Below are 19,840 nucleotides of genomic sequence, written 5' to 3' on the forward strand. Positions count from 1 at the left end.
ATTGCTGTATGACTCCATTATGCCACTACAAAGTGACTCGCTTGATCACTCAATCCAGAAATTCTCACTCCATCCACAATGACATTCAGACGTTCATTATCAGCAGTATCCCATGTGCAACAAGCACTGCAGAAGTTCTGCAATTATCCTGAGACTGCGTCTTCCCAAGCAATGGTCACCATGATCAGAAAGACAAGGGCATCAATTAGACGCTAACGTCATCACTTAAAAATTCTCTTCGAAACCTCTCACCAACCTGACTTGGAAACATATTGTCATTTGTTCAGTGTCCCTGGGTCAATGGCGTAAAATCTCTCCCTGACAGCAAAGAGACTCTACCTACACCATATGACCGGCAGAGCCTGAAGAATGTAACTCCTAACCACGTTCTTAAACTCAAGTACGTATGCGTAACAAATTGTCACCTCAGCATCAATTCTGGCATCTTACAAAATACACAGCGAGCATGGTGGTCTTTTAAGCAATTGGCAATGGTTCTTGGATTATAGTTCAATGAAATTTGACTTTCGTTTTTTGCTTTCATTGAATTCTAATCAATAAAATCTGAGCATTAGTTTGGCTGTCTGTATTATTGGAGTAGTGTTGGTAAAAGAGTTCCGATTTTGTAATAGTCAATCCTTCTTTGGGAGACAGACTGCCGTCACAGCACAATAATATATTTGGTGTACCCGTCCGAATCAGTCAAACGTAAGATTATCCTCTGTCGTCCCGTTTTCATCAGAGGTAATCTTCAATACAGCAGGAAGTCCTCGTCTTGGAAGCAAACACCGATTGATCAATTTGCTGGCCATCTGGAATTGAAACTCTTTCAATGAAGTCTATCCAGTGGCAGCCTAAATTTTGTTGAGATTATTAAATGTTTTACCTGTTCGAAGCCATCCGTTTATTAAGAAAACATTGAAAGGAAGCGGGTACTGTTAGAGCATCTAACTGACTTTCGAAATTGAAATAAAACAATTGTCTTATTCTTGTGTCACTGTACTCCTTCTCCTTATGGACAGTGAGGGGTTTGGATAGGGGGAGGTTAGCGAGAGAGAGAGATAGGGAGACTGACACATTATTTTATCGTGCCTTTCAAGATGGAAAAAAACAATTAATTCTCCTCGCACAAATTATTAAACAAAAACCGTAAAAGCTGGCAGGAGAAGGTAATGCAATGCATAAGTCTACTCAACAATATGCTCATGATTCACTTCAGATAGGCCTCTAGATCAATCTCATTTCCCCTACCTCACTTTATCTCAGTTCCAACCTTCCAACTTAGTACTGTCCTCATGACCTGTCCTACCTGCCAATCTCCCTTCCCACCTATTTGCTACACCCTCTCCTCTGACCTATCACCTCAATCCCCACCCCCATTCACCTATGTGACTCTTTGCTACCTTCTCGCCAGCCCCCTCCACCCCTTTACCTCTCCACCCTGAGGCTTCCTGTCTCTATTCCTAACGAAGGACTTTTGTTAAAACATCGATTTTCCTGCTCCTTGGGTGCTGTGCTTTTCCAGCACCGCTCTGATCTAAACTCTGGTTTCCAGCATCTGCAGTCCTCTGTTTTGCCTCAAGTTCACTCTTCTGCGCGTTGTTCATAACTCTTCAACTCATTATTAAATATTTGTCTAGCTCCTCAAATTTATTTAATCAAGGCATCCATTGCACTCGGGATTCATACATTCCCGAGATTCACGTCCCTTTGAGAGAACTGATAGTTCCACTCCGCTTTAAATGTGACTCCCCAAGGCCTAAAACTACCACCTGTTGTTCTACTTTATTCCACAACGTGAAACATCCACTCTGCCTTCACGTGGTTAGTCCCAACTGGTGTCTTCCAGATCTCAGTTACATCTGTTTTGATTCTACTAAATTATATTGAATAGAGGTCGAAACTGCGCACTTTATCATATACGTATATTTAATCACTGAATTAATCTGATTATAACATCTTTGAATTGTTTACAAAGCAAATACAGTTTTCCTGATGTAAGTGTATCATATCTGTACGCAGTACTCCACATTTGGTCTCACCAGAGTCGTGCACCTTGGCTGGAAAACGTTTTGACATTCCGACTCCATTCTTTTCGAAATAAATGAAATCAATTCTATCCGATCTCCTTAGTAGCTGCTGTATGTGCACACTGGTTTCCTGCCACTGATGCGCGAGGGTTAATATGTTCACCGTTTTGTTACTGAAAATCTTTTACGCGATAGTGTGACATTTCGAATGAAGAGCTGAAGCACAGACCAATCTGTTTTCGCTGCAGATTTGCTTACGTTTTTGATATGAACATTTCACCGTTCGAGTTTCCAACATATAATCCGACATTCTGAATCAAAAAATGTTTGAGGAAAGTTTCATGGATCCATGGAGCAAGGGAAACATTTAACTACTCGCACGACTAAATCTGTTTGACTGTCAGATGCTGCCGCCTGTCATTGTACAATAAGACAGAGAGAAACAAACACTTGGGAATCCAGGAGCAGACATTATTAACCTTGGACTGTGAAGTGTACAATCCCATCGTTTTTTGGAATTTCAGAGAGACACAAGGGAAATTAATATTTTTAGCGAAAAAATGCAAGGCTTTTCTTCCATACAATTGCACCAAATGACATTTTTCTCTTGCGACAAATGAAAATGGTTTATGATTCACTGCACATTCAAACCACACCAAATCCAAAATGTTTTGCATTTGGTTCTGTTGTGCTTTCCTTGTGCCTTCTTATAAAAATTCACTTGAATGAAGTCCACATGATAACATTGTCTGTCCTCTCTACCCTGGCAACGTTTATTACGAGTCCTAGTTACAGGATATAGAGAAACTTATTTACACCTGAGATACGAAGGAATTTCTTCTGGAAGACCACAGTGTAGGTCTGGAATTCTTCATCCTGAGACCTATGGAGGGAAGTTACTTGAAACATTTAACAAGAGGCAAGTGATTTTTTGAAGTATGATGGAATTGATGGGTTAGACAAAATAGTAGAAAACAGGAATTAGATGACGCTCAGATGTGAATCATAAATTGCGAAACAAGGAAGGCTAAATTGTCGGAATGGTCCATCTGTGTTTTTATTTATTATGATCTGAACTTGTACTGAATGACATGAACTCAGGAAATCAGCGATTACTCAATGAAGGGATCGATTTGATTTGCTCACATAATTAAATTCTGGTGATGTTCCGTATTTCATGATTATGTACATTACAAATCTTCAATTCCTATGGACACCAGTGTACAACTATATAAATATCGATATGTAAAAGTGAATGTAATCAGTGGAAATAAATAGATTGTAACGTGTATGCATAATAAAACTGTGTTGAATAATTTCAGAGATGCTGTTGTACAGATTAGAAGGAAAGGAAAGCAAGTTTATGAGGGACTGCAAATTTTATCAGCTCTGTATACCAGGGCAATATGATTAGGGGAAGCAATACACTGTGTTTCGGTGGACTGAAGGAATTCAGGGCTATCTTAAGTAATGACAACATTGTCGAGAATGCCAAAATGTCTCATTATGTGATGATGGCGCAATGTGACAGAGTGTGGTCGGTCTGTACAGACGTATTCACGCCGTTATGTGACACATTTGCAAAGGACTAGATTTTCCCAGACAAACTGACAGAAATGTTTAAACATTCATTTGGCTGAGTTTCAGAATCTTACAACTGTTACTACAGGTGAAGTGCACAGAAGCATGTTAAACGTGATTTTCTCTCATCAGTTGAGCAGCACACAAAGAAAGAAAATATTGAGAAAGAAAGAAACGAATAAATAAAGAACTGAAGAGCCGAAGGAAGGAAGAAAGAAGGAAAGAAAGGATGAAAGAAGGAAAGAAAGAAAGAAGGAAAGAAAGAAAGAACGAAAGAAAGGAAGAAAGAAAGAAAGAAAGGAAGGAAGGAAGGAAGAAAGAAAGAAAGAAAGAAAGAAAGAAAGAAAGAATGAATGAAAGGAAGGAAGAAAGAAAGAAGGAGGAAAGAAAGAAAGAAAGAGGGGAAGCAAGAAACGAAGGAAGGTAGGAAGAAACAAAGGAATGTAGAAAGGAAGGAAGCAATAAAGGAAGGAAGGAAGAAAAGAAGAAAGGAAGAAAAGAAGGAAGGCCGGAAGAAAGAATACCCTCATCTCCCCATCTCCGGGAATTAAACACAATTAGCCTTCTATTTCTGACAACTTCAGGATCTTAAATGCAGAACTTCCTCATTCCGGTGAGTGAAAAAGAGAGTTGCACACAGAGCAATTGTAATGCAAGAAGAATGAGGTTTTTTTATGTATTAAAGAAACGACTTGCAATGGTGAAGGGACACATTAGCGCATTCTTCATCTGCTCTCTGAACTTGGACTGAGACACAGCGTAAATGAAAACGTTGTTACAAGAACTTAGTAATTGGAGCACTTTCGTAGTCTCTTGAAGGATGTATTGAGGGTCATTAAAATTCAAACTGTTGAAATAGGCATCACCTTTAATTCGCACATATAGAAAATAAATGACATACGTGATCCAAAGAAGAAGAAAGCTGAGAGAGATGGCGAAAAGCAGGACAATGGACTTCTTTCGGTTGGCTATTTCTTGGTCTTCACCCTGCTGAGTTCGTTGGAGTCTCTTGCGGGCTTGGCTGGCTGCAAGGATGTGTCTTACCGTCAAGGCGTTGAGTAGTAGAATGAGTACAAAGGGTGAAAAAGGAGTTAATATCCGGTCCAACCAATCGTAGGCCTGCCAGGCGGGCGAGGAATAGTAGATAGATTTAATGTCACAGAACCAGGGAACCTCGTCCAGAACGTATAAAGGCTGGTATATGAAGTAATAAGGAATATTCTTTATGAGGCTTAGTGCACAGATAATTCCCATGACTTGCAAAGCGGTTTTGTCAGTGCAGTATCTTGTTTTCAGGCTGTGGGAGCAGATGGCCACAAAACGGTCGATGGTAAAAGCCACTGTCAACCAAACGGAGCCATCCCGTGTGACATAGACGAGCACGGCACTCAGGCTGCACGCCGGGGTTGTAGACAGTACACTGTACCTGAAGTAGATTCTGGGGATCCGGTTGAGTAAGCAACCTGTGGCGATGACAAGGAAATCAGCCACCGCTATGGCCACCAAATAGAAAGTGATACACCGGGAGAGTCCACACCGCCCTCGGGATAGAATTATGATTGCTATGAGGTTGGCTGTGAGAGATAAAGAGAGACATTACCAAAGATTCTCGAAACATCAGTTACTGCTTCCTCCAATCTGTTCCCATGGCATCCTTGCTGCGCCAAGAGGCACAAAACTTTACTTCATACCAATTTTACCACTGCACTGAGTTATTTCTTCTCCCACTCAATCAGATTCTCAATTCTAATACTCACAGCCTTCACTGCAAATTTATCAGCTCTTGCCAACCAAAGAATAAACTACAATTATCAGAAATCGAAAAGTGCCTCCAATGCAGTGCTTTTGTGCATGCATGTTGACGATTGCCTCAATGATGTTTCCGATGTTGTTTTTGAACTGGTTAAAACCGTTGAATCCATTCCCCCCACTTCTCCCCATTCCAACTGACTACTGCCTCAGTTGCTCAAATTCTCCATCTCCTTCTCACCATTGGTGTTGCTGCATTCAACCTAATTCCATTATCATTGAATTCACTTTCTTTTCTAATTTTTTCTAATGTCATCGTATGTCATGCTTGTCTTTCTTTAGAAAACAAATCTCTCGAAATGTTCCTACTGCAGGCATAATTCGTGGTTGAGGAAAGTAATGCAACTCTATTGATGATGAAAACAATTGATGGACAATAGATATTGACATTTCCAGAAACAGCAAAAATCCCGGCTTTTACCAAAATAGTGTTGTCCGAAATAATATCCAAATCCATAAGGTTTCCACACAAAAGCAAGACAAATGCGAGATCATGTAATCCACCTCAAACATTTTCATAGTTGATTCTTGATATCATATTATAAATTGTTAATATATCATATTAACAATTCAATACTCTCCAACTAACATTTTCTCATATGTATGTGTATACACACACACATACATTAATTGATCTGGAATGCAGTCTCTGAAATTGCAATTAAAGAAAAATGATTCTTACACCAGGATACCTTATAACTCAACAGACCACACGCACGAACAAATGAAAACACGGCACTGGCGTTTCCTGCAATATTATTGAATGTAATGTTCAGTATTCACACCGATGAAGTCATGCAATTGTACAAATTGCTCTTTGTCTTTCCATTACCAAATAGACTATTTAACCATAATTTAGCGCGGTAAAGCGTATTATAATCATACATTGCTTCATAGTTCATTTTGAGTCAATATAATGTAATTTACTAGAGTGTAACGGCATGTGGATATAATTCATATAAATATCAGAATCAGCCGAAATATCTTACTTTCAGACAGAGCTGGGGGTTTCCTTAAGTAAAGTCGTGTTCTAAAAGGGATTCTTTTTTTTCCTTTTGACAGAAACAAAATCAAAATATGATTTAAATCCATCACCTACCTGGCATACCAATGACAGCGAGAAGTATGTAGTATATAGCATAGAGAGAACCATTTGCTGGACCATGCATCGTCTTTTTGGAAAATAATGGCGTTATCCAAGTTGTGCCGCTTGTTTCTGAGACACTTTCTGAAGATCTCTCATTTATTCTGCATGAGTATCTCCAGAGGGGTTAATTATGACAGAACTCTTTACATCCATTCAACAAACAAACAAATTAGCTTACAGTTTCATGCCTTTAATGTCTAACATTGCAAAGGGATACACAGCAGTTCTTTTTTTTGTTTGTGGCTGAAGAACTGATAATACATTCAGCAGCCACATTTACGTCCGCTGTCGACAATGATTTGAGGTCGATCTCAAGTAAAAAAAAATCATGTTTTCTCATCTCTGACCAGTTCAAAATTATTTTGTATCTTTTAGCTATCATATTAGTTATATTGTTCTTGCTGGTGATACAATTGTAAGTATACACACACACACACACACACACACACACACACACACACACACACACACACACACACACACACACACACACACACACACACACACACACACACACACACACACACACGTGCACACGCACGCAGACATACACCCTTGCATGCACACACATAATCTGTTTCAATATATAAGAATTTTGCCTAGTTTGCCAGGTTTGAGCTACAGTGAGAGGCAGAATAGGGAATAGACTATGGCTATTTTACCAGGAACATTGGAGTCCAAGAGGTGTCTTTACAGAAGTTGAGAAAATCAAGAGGGCTTGGAGAGGGTTTTGTTCCCAATTTAGGGATGTCCCAAACTAGAAGCCACAGGTTAAATGTGAGAGGGGAAAGATTTAAAAGAGACATGAAAGGCAACTCATCCACATAAAGCCTGCTTCAGAAATATAGCGGCAAACAACTCTTTCTCCTAATTTCCTATCTCCTACCTGTCATTTAAATCGCATACGTCGGGAGTGTAATAGAATAATCTCCAATTTGTTTGTAGATACAGGGCCAGCAAACCTCTCAGGTGATGCAACCAGGTTCATTTACAAAAGGTGGGCTGTGGAAGTTTAAGGAGGATGCTCAGTAGAACTATCTCAGGCGACGCAACCCGCTTGATTTCCAACATGTGGACTGCAGAAGTTCTGGAAGGATGCTCAGTAGTATCATCTCCACATCGAACATCATCTGCCAGCTACCGGTTCATTCCACCAGCTTGCTTTCTGTCGGTGTCTTCACAATGTCACATTTTAGTGAACATTGCTCTTAATTTTTTTTTGTTGTCTGTATCATTGGAAATGTTTCCTTGTGCATCAAGTTCTAGATCATGAGCATATTTTAAGGAAATGGAGGGGGGCTATGCATTTTCCCCACGAATTCCACAGTAGACGCACCCCCAATTATGAAAGTCACTGTTAATAAAATCATTTTACTGTGAAAGTTAGCCAGTGATCCTAACGAAACCACACAAAACTCCGAACAGCAACCAACCCCGAGTCATCCCCTTACCCTGTCCATGTACTCCTGCATTTCACATGGTGAACATATCCAACGTGCACATCACTGAACACTATGAGTAATTTGGCATGTGCAATCCAGTAATGTCCCGCAGTGATGATTTGTTTATATCCCTTTCGAGATTTTCATTTCCTGATACTTCGTTGGAGGAATGGTACCCGTTCCAGCTCCAGCCAAACCTGAGTGTGATGTGCTATTGCTACATTTAAGCTCAATTTGCTATAGTACCTAAAGATTCATGTGAGGCAAACATTGCGCAATGATGAGTGAAGTTCTGCATCTGACATTACGATGGAGGAAAGGCCTTTGATGAATTTGCTGAAGGGTTATCTTGAGAAATCTACAACAAAGAACTCTGCACTGATACACTCTGGCTGAGACCGCTGATTTCTGTGTGCAAAACATCAAAATTCACCAAAGCATTTTCCAAAACGAATGTATTCATATTATTACGAGAACTTGAATGTGTTGGCAACTTTTGGACTTTGAAGAAAGAGCCTTAAATTATCTGACACGGTTTAAGATTATGGTTGCCTCATTTCAGGTCGAGATAGGGCGGGATTTCTCTCTCTCTCTCCATGTCCTTGTCTCTCAAACACACACTCTGTAACTCTCTCTCTCTCACACACACACACACGTGGGGAAGATATCAAAGTGGTGTTTTGAGTTCCGTCTTCATCACTGAACGAATGGGTTGGATAAGGTCAGAGGATACATCACTGCAGGTTATAGTTTTGGAGATATATTTGAAATCACACGTTTTCACAGCGCTAGTCCTTCATCGGGTGAAGTGAAGATAAACACACGGGCACAGAATTTATGGCAGAAAGATCAAAACAGTATAGAAATGTTGCAAGTCAGGAATCGAAAAGCTGTAAAGTAAGACCTCCTGGTGATGAAAAACATCAGATGATGAGTTAAATGTCGGCTAAAGTGCGTACTAAGATGCTGGAGATGAGAGTCAACATTGGAGTGGTGCTGGAAAAACACACCAGATCAGGCAGCATCAGAGGAGCAGGAAAATCGACGTATCAGGCAAAAGCCCTTCATCAGGATGCATATAAAGTGTCAACATTTAACAATTGAAGGGATGATCAATAATCCTATTTATTGAGGCAAGAGCTAATTTTTAAAAATCATAACAATGAGGTAGTTCTGGAGACAAACTGAATGTCTGAAATAACATGATAGGTATGAGTCGAATGTTGATAGTTGTACCAACTTAACCAGAGATTCAAAATTGTATAACTTAGTTAAAGTAGAGGGATTGTGATAAGTTATTAAGGTCATTGTTTCCAAACAAAACAGTAAAAAAAAAGATAGAGAGGAAGATGGTTAGGTTACATGTCATATGGTATGCAACGAAGGTCAAAGTTGAGGCTCTCTTAATAGGTATGGATCTGTCAGTTTCTCCTTGGTTGTTCTGCATTGCAAGGAAACTGTCACAAAGATTGAAGACTAAATGTCCATGACGACTGAATTGCTCCAGAATGTGTGGGGAGCCGGGGTAGCTTTTGTGTCTGCCAATTGTTATGTGGTATCAATTCATCCATAGTCGTTGCATCTGCATGGTCTTTCCAATCTACCATGTCTCGTGGCATCATTGTCTACAGGGTATGAAGTAGAGAACAGTGGCCTTGGAACAAGAATATCTGCCGACAAGATCGTGGGTGACGTTCCCACATATGATGCCAATATCTATAACAAAGACCTAAGTGTTTGACCAAAGAACACACCTGTCGACTCAACAGACTAATCAACAACTTAAATCCAGATTTTCATATTGTCCTAATCACTCTCATCCCGTGCATAGAAGACGACAACTGCTTTCTCTAGATACACAAAGCCTACACACCTGGACATTTAGATTAGATTACTTACAGTGTGGAAACAGTCTCTTAGGCCCAACAAGTCCACAGCGACCCACCGAAGCTCAGCCCACCCAGACCCACTCCCCCACATTTACCCGGCCCCGAACACTATGGGCAATTTAGCATGGCCAATTCACCTAACTTGCACATTTTTGGACTGTGGGAGGAAACCGGAGCACCCGGAGGAAACCCATGCAGAGACGGGGAGAACGTGCAAACTCCAGACAGTCAGTCGCCTGAGGCGGAAATTGAACCCGGGTCTCTGGCGCTGTGAGGCAGCAGTGCTAAACACTGTGCCACCGTGCCGCCCACGACATGTTATCGTATCAGCCCAAAGACCTGCGTGAGAGCTTCTCTGGCTATATCGAGACCATCTTTTAACACATTCCAAGAGGAACCCCCACTTTCCATCGAGACACTACAGACCTATTGCAGAAACTCAGCCCCCACGGAGCAGTCGAAGCTGGAATATTCCTCATCATAATGAACGCTTCGGCACTCTACACCAGTTCCCACTGCCAACCACTCCCTTCACCAGGACGACAACACTTTATGTGAAAATAAACCAGTCAGTGTGTTATGCTGTCTTTTATCTTTGATGCTGTGCATATAACATTAGCATGCACTGCGAGATAGTATGACTAAATTCTGTTTCGGTTCAGATTAACCAACAACATTGATTTATGCTACTGTTTGACTTGCACAGTTATTGCAAGACTGCACTGTGTTACATAAACCCCTTGTAAAAACTTTTTTCAACGGTAATTTCGAACTACATTAATTAATCATGTCATTTTTCTGTACTACACTGTTTCTATCACATTTGTCATTTCACTAGTTCACTGATATTGCAGCCTGATCACATTAAACGCTCCATTCATTCCAGAAGGCGATATGCTTGTCCTTTTGTTTCACGAAACCATGTGCAAATTGTTTCAGACTGAGACCCTAATTCGTTTTAAATGACATTATACATGACACTGTCATATCAGCTGTTATACTAAGCATTTACTTTAGCAATTTGCAATTTGGATTTCACCACTGCCAGTCACCTTGATGCTAATTTTCCAAGGCATGTTTCTGTCGTTACTTCACTCCACCCTATTATCAAAAGCATGATTTCAAATGTTTAAGATTGAAACATTTTAAGATTTAGGTCATATTGAATTATTGAACTCAAAATCAGCGAGTCATGAGGATAATGCATGAGCTGATCTGTCAGCTGAAAGAAGGAAGTATTTTGGAAGGTTGAAGAGATGAGAGATACAGATTGAAGGTTGAGATGAGACTTCAACTCAAATCTCCCATTAACGCTTACAGTGATGAAAATTTAAAAGTATAGTTTCTGACATGGGGAGAGGCAAACAATTTGTATCTATCCATTCTCACAAAAATACAATCGTAATGCCAATGATTTAATGGGAAATAAATTAGTCTCTTTGTTCACTGAGTTGTAAGGTGCAGGTTTCAAATTAATTTCTGCTCTGGAGACTCTCGCTTTAAATAAACGGTGGATGATTTCAACGTGTCACAATGTAACGGCCTAAAACTTCAGGAATATTTTTTTTCAAAAAGGATACACGCGACCGCGAACGGACCGGTCTTTGCAATTTGTTATCCCATTCTCGTCGTGATTGGTGCCCCTGGTAAGAAACAAATGCTGTACAGTGTATGAAGTTGCTAAATTCCAGGGGTTTGATCTCTTTCATTTCCTGATCACGATTTTTTAAAGAATCAGTATGATTGTACATAAATAAATACAGTTAGAATAGTGCAGCAAATTAATGTGATACTCAATGCAATATCATGCTATGATCAATTTCGCACATTCATTGGAATTACTTCAGTGGGAGCAAAAGACGTTGCTCCATTTATAATGCCACACATTTATTGGATTATCGTTTATTAGATAGGTGAAGTATGTCACTTCTCTAAAAATGATAGCGATCTGGGCACCAGAAAAAAAACATAAAAGGACTTCACTAAAACAGTAAAAATAATATTAAGAATAGACTCTAAATTCAGGAAGTGAGCCAGTCTGTAATTTCATACTTGACTGATGGTAAAGGAATTTTTAAACAAGTCTTTCATGAGGGAGCTTGGCGTTCGCATTAAAATCAACAATGTTATTTGTTTAGTGAAATGGTAGGGTGATTCCATTGAGGGAGATAATCATTTCAATAGGCAGTTTGAACGTAATGGACAGAATGTCCATCTTAATAGATGCAGCTATAATGCGATTAAATGCATGTCAGCGCAGGAACATTAATTTACTTTACTGGTCAGCACTCAGTGTCGTTATAATATACTTAATTGTCATCCAATGTGTTTCACACAACTGTGTTCCACTGAGCAAAAAGCAGTATTTTCATTTCGTAATGATGTTGAAGGACAAAATAATGCACAATGTCATCCTTATGATAATTGCGCTTTAGTATGAAATGCACATAGCAATTTCGCATAGTTACAATGTGATCTCTGGAAGGATGTATCCGTTCCAATCTTGTGAATTCTCACTGGGCAGTCTCCTTTGTTAATATGATATTGAGAATTAAATATGGAAATATTCGAAGGAGGTACATTGAGAGAAAAGTGTTTTTTTTTCCAGTTGTTGTCTATTTCATCCTGTGCAGTTACGATTTGATCTTGATTTGTTCTTATGGAAAGTATTGGTTGGAATTTCAGTATATTGTGATTGCCTCTGACAAGGTCAATAGTTCTTGGTATTGCTTAGCTTCTATTTGTGCAATTCGAATTCCTCTCTTTAATCAGCTACTGCAAAGAGTTTACCAGACATGTTTCACAAAATGTTTATTTTTAGATCAAGACTAAAAGGCAAAATCGATTAATGGATATAGCAGCTTCATAAAGTCAGGAGAGAGAGAAAGCAAAGTGAACTGCTTCGCAAACTACCTGAAAGCAGGTCAGCAACATTATAAAGGACCGAGTAGAGGAGAGTGACTACGGGAGAGAAAAAATGTCAGCGTCAGAAAGTCATTCCAATTTGTAAATTCCTGAAAGAGCCACAATGTGACATCACACGCAAGTTGTTAGGTGATTGCTCGACATTTCTTCGTTACCTTTCGATTGACTAACTGGTTTAATTCAGGAGACATTAACTTATCTGAAGAATACAATCAGGACATTCACCATTCAATTATTTAAAATCAAATTTAATGAAATGGAAAGATCCCTGAGCAAGTCATGTTCTGCTGCGACACCATATGAGAGTTGTTGGACACCAATACAGCAAATGTTAGCTGACTGAAAATTTTCGGATCGGATTTGATTAGTTGGAGTCTGAGCTGTACACACTGAACTACTTTACGGAGGAGATACTTTAACGATGTTTCGCAATCAATCACGCTCAGACAAGGGAGGGTGTGACAGCGAATGAAGCAGCCGCTAAGTTGCATAATTCAGCTTTACAGTAGCATCATATAAAGAGGTGTAAAAATTGGAAACAAAAGTGAATAATTTGCGATGAGAATGATGCTCTGACAAGCAATTGAAATGTCTTGAAAACAGTCACAAGTTCACAGGAAGAAATATCATTGAATGGTCTCACCTAGGAAAATAGATGATCTGAGAGTGATCATACATTTTGTCGTATGTTGGCAAAACAAAAGCTCTCTCGAATAAGAATAAATAAAGGCCACCATTGGCTACAAAGGCAAAGCCAATACTTATCCATAATGCACGGAAGTCAGGTACATAATCAGAAGAACAGTCAGAAGAATTTCAAAAATCAAAATGCAGGACATACACGCTGTCAGTCAAAATTTGCAAGATGACGAGTGCAGCGGCTGATACAATGCCTTTTAAAAAAAGCATTTTAGGTGCACCCTGATTGTGACAAAAATAGATAAAGACATAAAATATCCTCATACTCTGCTTGCTCCAGTAACTACCCAATACTAAAATAAAAAAAAGTTTCTTTCCAAGGTAGTCCAGAAAACAAAAAAATTACATCCTTGAGGAACTAAAACATGTGCACATGTGCTAGTCCCAATAAGAATCAGTGGGTAATGGTCTTACAGTCAAAGTTGAATTTAACATTCCCACAGTCACAATTGAGCAATGAGACTGTTAAAATCAAAGCATCACTGCATTTCATTGAGTGTGCGCTTGACGAATGAATGGGATGTTTAAGAAAGAGGGCTATGGGCGGTTATTTGTTTGGATGTCTCTAAGTTTGGGAACTACCTACATTGCTTACCATCATGAACAGAGGATGGAGTGTGCGCTCGGGACAGATTGCAAAGAATTCTGTATTAGCAAGCATCTACGTCAGATGCCATATCATTTGCCCTTCACTCCTCCCTAGAACATCTTGACACCAAGAACAGTAACGTAAAAATCCTACTCAATGATTCCAGTTCAACATTCAACACTATTGTCCCCTCTCGACTGATTACCATACTTAGTGATCTCAAATTAAGCCCGACTCTCTGAACCTCTGTGTCTTGACCTGCAACCCACAGTCAGTGAAGACTGAGGACAATATTTCATTCTCACTAACACTCAACATTGCACCCACCGGGGGTGCGTACTCAGCCTCTTTCTGTACTCACTGTATATCCATGACTGCATCCCCAAATACCAGACTAATTCCATTTACAAGTACGCTGATGATGCCACTATGTTTGGTCGACTCTTAGATGACGACAAAACTGACTACAGATGGGAGGTGGAAGATCTGGATAAATGGTGCACTCACATCGATCGTTCTCTCAATGTTGGCAAAACCAAGGAGTCATTACTGACTTTCAGCGGGGTTTACTCATGCTCTTCCCCGCCACACGCACACACACACACACACACACACACACACACACATTAACAGCACAGAGTTGGAAAGATTCGAAAGTTTCAAGCTCCTGGGAATGGTCATTCACAACAAGTTTTCTTGGTCTCTTCATGTGGACTCACTGGTTACAAAGGCTCAACAACGTCTCTTCCTCATCAGGATGCTGAGGAAATTTGGCATGAATGTCAGTACCCTTATCAACATTGAGATGTGCACCATCGAGAGCATTCTGTCTGGATGTCATCACTACCCGGTATGGCAACTGTACCATTCAGGATCAGACACGGTTACAGAGAGTGATGAACTTGGCCTGGACAATCACAAAGGCCAACCTCCCATCTACAGAATCCAAGAAACATATTCTTTGATCAAACTCGTCCATGCTAATTTATTTTGACAAAGTGAACCTGTTCCAATTGCCTTAATTTGGCCCACATTCCTGGAAATCTTTCCAAAGCATTTAACTGTCCAAATACACCTGAATCAAGCCATCACTACACATGCTCTCAAACTCTATCACAATACAGGCTACTTTGCGATCATTCTTCTTAATGTCTTCTTCAGCTGCATGTGCACCTTCAGTTACTTTTAGAAAAAGAATCCATGTCCTATTAGACATTTTTGCTATCCAACCCCTTGCAATTAAAGTCCACGCATGCGGTTCGTCTGCCAAATTGACTATATAATCACACGTTTCCACATTATTCTTCATATGTATACAGTGAGTGAATAGTTGACACTGCGTAATGGGATAAGAGATGAAGACATGGTGCATTACTACAAGACACGTCTTAGAAATAACAGCAGCAAGTATGATGCAAAAGGTGGCACAGTCAATAAAACATTCATTTATGCCTAATGTTGTGCAGTAATAATTGAGACAGAATTGACTGTAATCAAATCAGAAACAGTGAATAGTGTCATTAGCAATAACAGTAGTAATTACGTCCGGTCCCCGTATTGTTAGTTCATTTACTCTCGAGTGTTTTCCAATTCAATTGGATCAAAGGCATCGCTCAATAAAACGCCATGAAGGTAAGACCTATGGTGTCATATATATAACAATATGGCCATGTCAAGTAATTTTGCGAGGCATGGCGACAGGTTTAGCTCTAATCTGGGAGATTTATGCAATATAATCATTTGCTGTCGTGTCACAAACTGCGACAAAGTACGTACAGCCATGACACAATAGGAATGGAAACAAGAAAATGGGCAATATTTGTAGAGAAATTATGTAAAGTATTGCAAAAACAAGGAGACATTGTCTATCACAGTGAAAACAAATATGACCTGTATTCTAATAGAAATAGTACCAAATGTCGTGTGGACTGCAGAAAGTGCATGTCCTAGTGTTCTATGACATGTTACAGAGGGCAGTGCAATCGAAACTAGGCAGGATGTGCTAAGTATCAACTGAGAATATGTGAAGTATAATCTAAATAGAAACAGGTCCAGTGTAATTTCACAAACAAAAGATCTCGTTTAAAAATAAGAACGCTAGCAATAAATGCAATCAAAACGAATTGGTTTAACACAAATGCAGAAACCAGTATGATATTCATGAGACCAATTCAGAAATAACCAGGGACGGACTAACCGTCAAAAGTAGAGCTCTGTGTGGTGCAAAAGAAGGCGACAGAATGAATACAATCCAAATCAGAGTTTTAAGATGTTAACTGCGAGCAAACTATCATTTTCCACCTGTTTCGTGCCTGATTCAAGTATTAAATTGATGTTTCCCCACGCATTCTGATGATATCAGAAGCATTTGATAATTACACGTCCACGGAGCTTAATTTAGTGTGTTGTCGTTTCAGAAACAATTTGCATGATAGTGAGGATGCTCCACTTCATACTTACCATGCTTTTTACAGGAACCCTCGAACTAAATGATCTACAGAAATGAAGAATGCAACTCAAGACCATGCAATCAAGGAGAGGTAGGAATGAGTACCGTGACATTCACGTACTCATAATGAATTTTTTGAAAGAATGTGTTACCTAATACCGATTGACAGTCGTCGTGGCAATTCATTTTCGGTCACTGTATCTCTGAAGTGTGTATGATATGGAAGGGAAAATCAATCATTCCTCAAAATCGAAATCATGGTTTTGATGCAAATTTGCACTGGGAAAGTATTCTCAAAACACTTTCTAAAGTAACAGTCAAAATTTATTCTTAATGTGTTTTTTTTTCATTTATATTTACATGGAAAATATCACAGAACCAATGCGGGATCTGTCCATTAAGCATTGGATCAGCAGTCCTCCAGTGTATTCAATAAGAACGTAAGACCATAAGGCATAGCAACAGAAATTTGTACATTCAGCAAATCGAGTCTACTCCAAGCATCAATCATGGCTGACTAGTTTTTTAAGCTTCTGCTTTCACCCCGTAACCCTTGACCCCCTTCATACTCAAGAACCCAGTTATCTCAATCTTAAACATATCCCACGAACAGACCTCCACAGCCTTGTGTGGTAATGAATTCCATAGACTTACAACTCCAGCTGAAGAAGTTTGTCCTTGCTTCTGCTCTAAAATATCTTACTTTTATTCTAAGACTATGCACTCCAGCCCTCGTCTCTCATTCCAATGGAAATATCTTCCATCAACTACTCTGTCCAGACATTCAACATTCTGTAACTTTCAGTTAGATCCGCTCTCACATTCTCAATTGCATCGAGTATAAACTTAGAGTCCTCAAACGTTCCTCCTATGTTAAAACTTTCATTCCTGTCACAAATCTTGTGAACCTCCTCTGAAAATGCGCCAGGGCCAGAACATCCATCCTCCGACCAAGGGGCACAAAACTACGCACAGTCCAGCAAATATGGTCTGTACAGAGACTTATACCGAGCCTCAGAAGTTCATCTCTGCTTTTATATTCAAGTCCTCTCAAAATAAATACCATAGTCGCAAATGCTTTCCTAATGATTGATGCAGTCTGCAAGTCTACCTTGAGAGAGTTATGGACTCGATCTCTGAAGTGTCTTTGCATTTCAGACTTCTGAATATTCTCCCCAGTTTGAAAATAGTCCATGCCTCTATTCTTCTTACCAAATTGCACCTTCCACTTTCCCACATTGTACTCCACGTGCTAATGTTTTGAAAATACCAAAGAATTCCTTTTGCCGTCGGAAGAAGAACGAATGTGGTATCCTCCCAGTCGCCTGGGCCAAGCATTTACCCTCAACGTGTTTTATTCTTGGCTCTACAAAGTAACCCTTCTCTGTTTTTTGAGTGACACAAACTCCCGAAACTGTTAAGTGTAAGAAGTGTCAATCTCTCAGATACACTGTACTCAACTAATGTCATCCTCTCCAAGAATTGCATCGCCTTCAGAAGATCCATACTTGTAGAGAAAGCAGATCTCCAGCACATGGTGATATGCTATCCAAAGGAATAAAGTAGAAAAGCATATTTCACCCTGGCTTCGAGAGTTGAGCATTGCAGATCTGCCTTAAAAGCCTGTGCCACCATTGGAACCATGATCGATTTTCGATGGGCCTGAGATTACAATAATTGCCATGGAGGCGAAGCGACTCCAAAAGCACCGATTTACTGACTGTCGCACTGAATAATTATTGCTTTTTTTGCCTCGATTCTTCATTATTTAAATCTTATTGCGGGAGGTGAAGTGGTCATTTCGAAGTTGAGATGTATTATCACACAGGCTGGTGTGGATTGAGGTCAGAACTCACAGTGAGCTGAGCAAAACATTGACTTTCTCGTTGGCTACAGGGAAGTTATCAGTTGACGAGAGAAAAGAAATTGTGACTCAATTTTTCAGAAGGATGATCGGGATGAACTAGAAAATTACGGTGTAGTGTTTACAAAATCAATGTTAGAGAAATCATTGGGGAATATACTGAAATGCAGTATTAATCTCGATGAGAAGAGATTTGGTTTCAACAGAGATAATCAGTGAGGCTTTGTCTGAAGGAAGCAATTTCTAACACATTAATTGAATTTGTTGACGAGGAGACATTTATGTAATGAAGTCCGTTGCGCAGATGCTGTTTCCTTCATTTTTATGCATTTCAGCAAAGCCCACATAGGAGATTGAAAAAGATTCTAAACTCAGATGGGATCAACGGTAATATGACAATTTGGATTTTGAACTGGCTTACTGGTATAAGAGTCGGAATGATAGTCAATGCCTCTTTCTATAAATGGAACTCAGTGTGCAGTGGTGTAACGAAGATAAATGATGAGTCCTTTATTGTTTTTGACGTATATGTAAACGGTATAGGTTAGGTTTTGGGACGAGTGTACGTACATTTACAAAGGGCACAGGGGGCAGTTTGGTTAGTAGAGTTTAAGAACGTCTTAATTTGCAGGAATATTTCAAAAGATTGGTCAGATGGGTAGATGGATGGCAGATGGAGTTTTACTCCAGCAATGCCCTTTACTAAAGGAAATCTATGATCCTCACTTGGTGTGTGCTACATGTGATGCCAGATGCATACCAATATGGTCAAATTTTAACTGATAACTGGGCAATAAATATTGGACTAGGAAGCAACTCTCACATGCCGAAAATATTTTTTCAAATATTTTAAAATGATGCACATTGTAGGTCAACAAGACAATGGAGTATGATGATAGTGCAATACAAGACTGGTTCAGCCTGCAGCTAAGTACTCTGTACACTTTTAATTACCACACTATTGTAGTGGCATGATCGCACTGGAGGGCGTGAACAAGAGGTTCACCAGGATATTGCCTGAATAGAAGCAATTTAGTTTGGAAGACAGGCTGACTTACACATATAGATTAGTCATAGATTCCACGTAGTGCAGACGCAGGAAATTTGGCCTATCAGTCCATATTGATCGTCTGAACAGCATCGCACCCACACCCATCCTATCAATCTCATCCCACAATTTCCATGGGTAATCCCCTTAGCCTGTACGTCTTTGGATAGTAAAAGAAACGGCAGCACTCAAAGGAAACACAGGCAGTAAGTAAGAATATGCAAACTCCACACAGATGGACATCCAAGTGTGGAATTGAGCTGTGACATGGTTTGTTGGGACATTCAAAATGAAATTGGATGATAATATTCCGGGGTTGTGGTTTGAAATTGAACATGTTATTCTTTGAGTTGCTCCTTAAGAGAAAC

The 19,840-nt window shown here is 39.6% G+C and overlaps 1 protein-coding gene across 1 annotated transcript; it reads right to left on the minus strand.

The window, feature by feature from the left end:
- Positions 1-4,283: 4,283 nt before the first annotated feature.
- On the minus strand, positions 4,284-6,589 carry LOC132807671 (probable G-protein coupled receptor 139). Its single transcript, XM_060821715.1, has 2 exons — positions 6,520-6,589; positions 4,284-5,185 (listed from the first exon to the last, which is right to left on the minus strand). Exons 1-2 carry the CDS (start codon positions 6,587-6,589, stop codon positions 4,284-4,286), a joined length of 972 nt encoding a protein of 323 aa, XP_060677698.1.
- Positions 6,590-19,840: the final 13,251 nt, after the last annotated feature.

Source organism: Hemiscyllium ocellatum (assembly GCF_020745735.1).
Source record: "Hemiscyllium ocellatum isolate sHemOce1 chromosome 27 unlocalized genomic scaffold, sHemOce1.pat.X.cur. SUPER_27_unloc_2, whole genome shotgun sequence".
NCBI lineage: Eukaryota > Metazoa > Chordata > Chondrichthyes > Orectolobiformes > Hemiscylliidae > Hemiscyllium > Hemiscyllium ocellatum.

What these genes read in the sequence shown, in the direction of transcription:
- LOC132807671 (XM_060821715.1), bottom strand. Translation starts at nt 6,589, where the DNA reads ATGCATGGTCCAGCAAATGGTTCTCTCTATGCTATATACTACATACTT. An exon ending in CGCTGTCATTGGTATGCCAG is followed by an intron (nt 5,186 to 6,519) that starts GTAGGTGATGGA and finishes TATCTCTCACAG; the next exon opens with CCAACCTCATAGCAATCATA.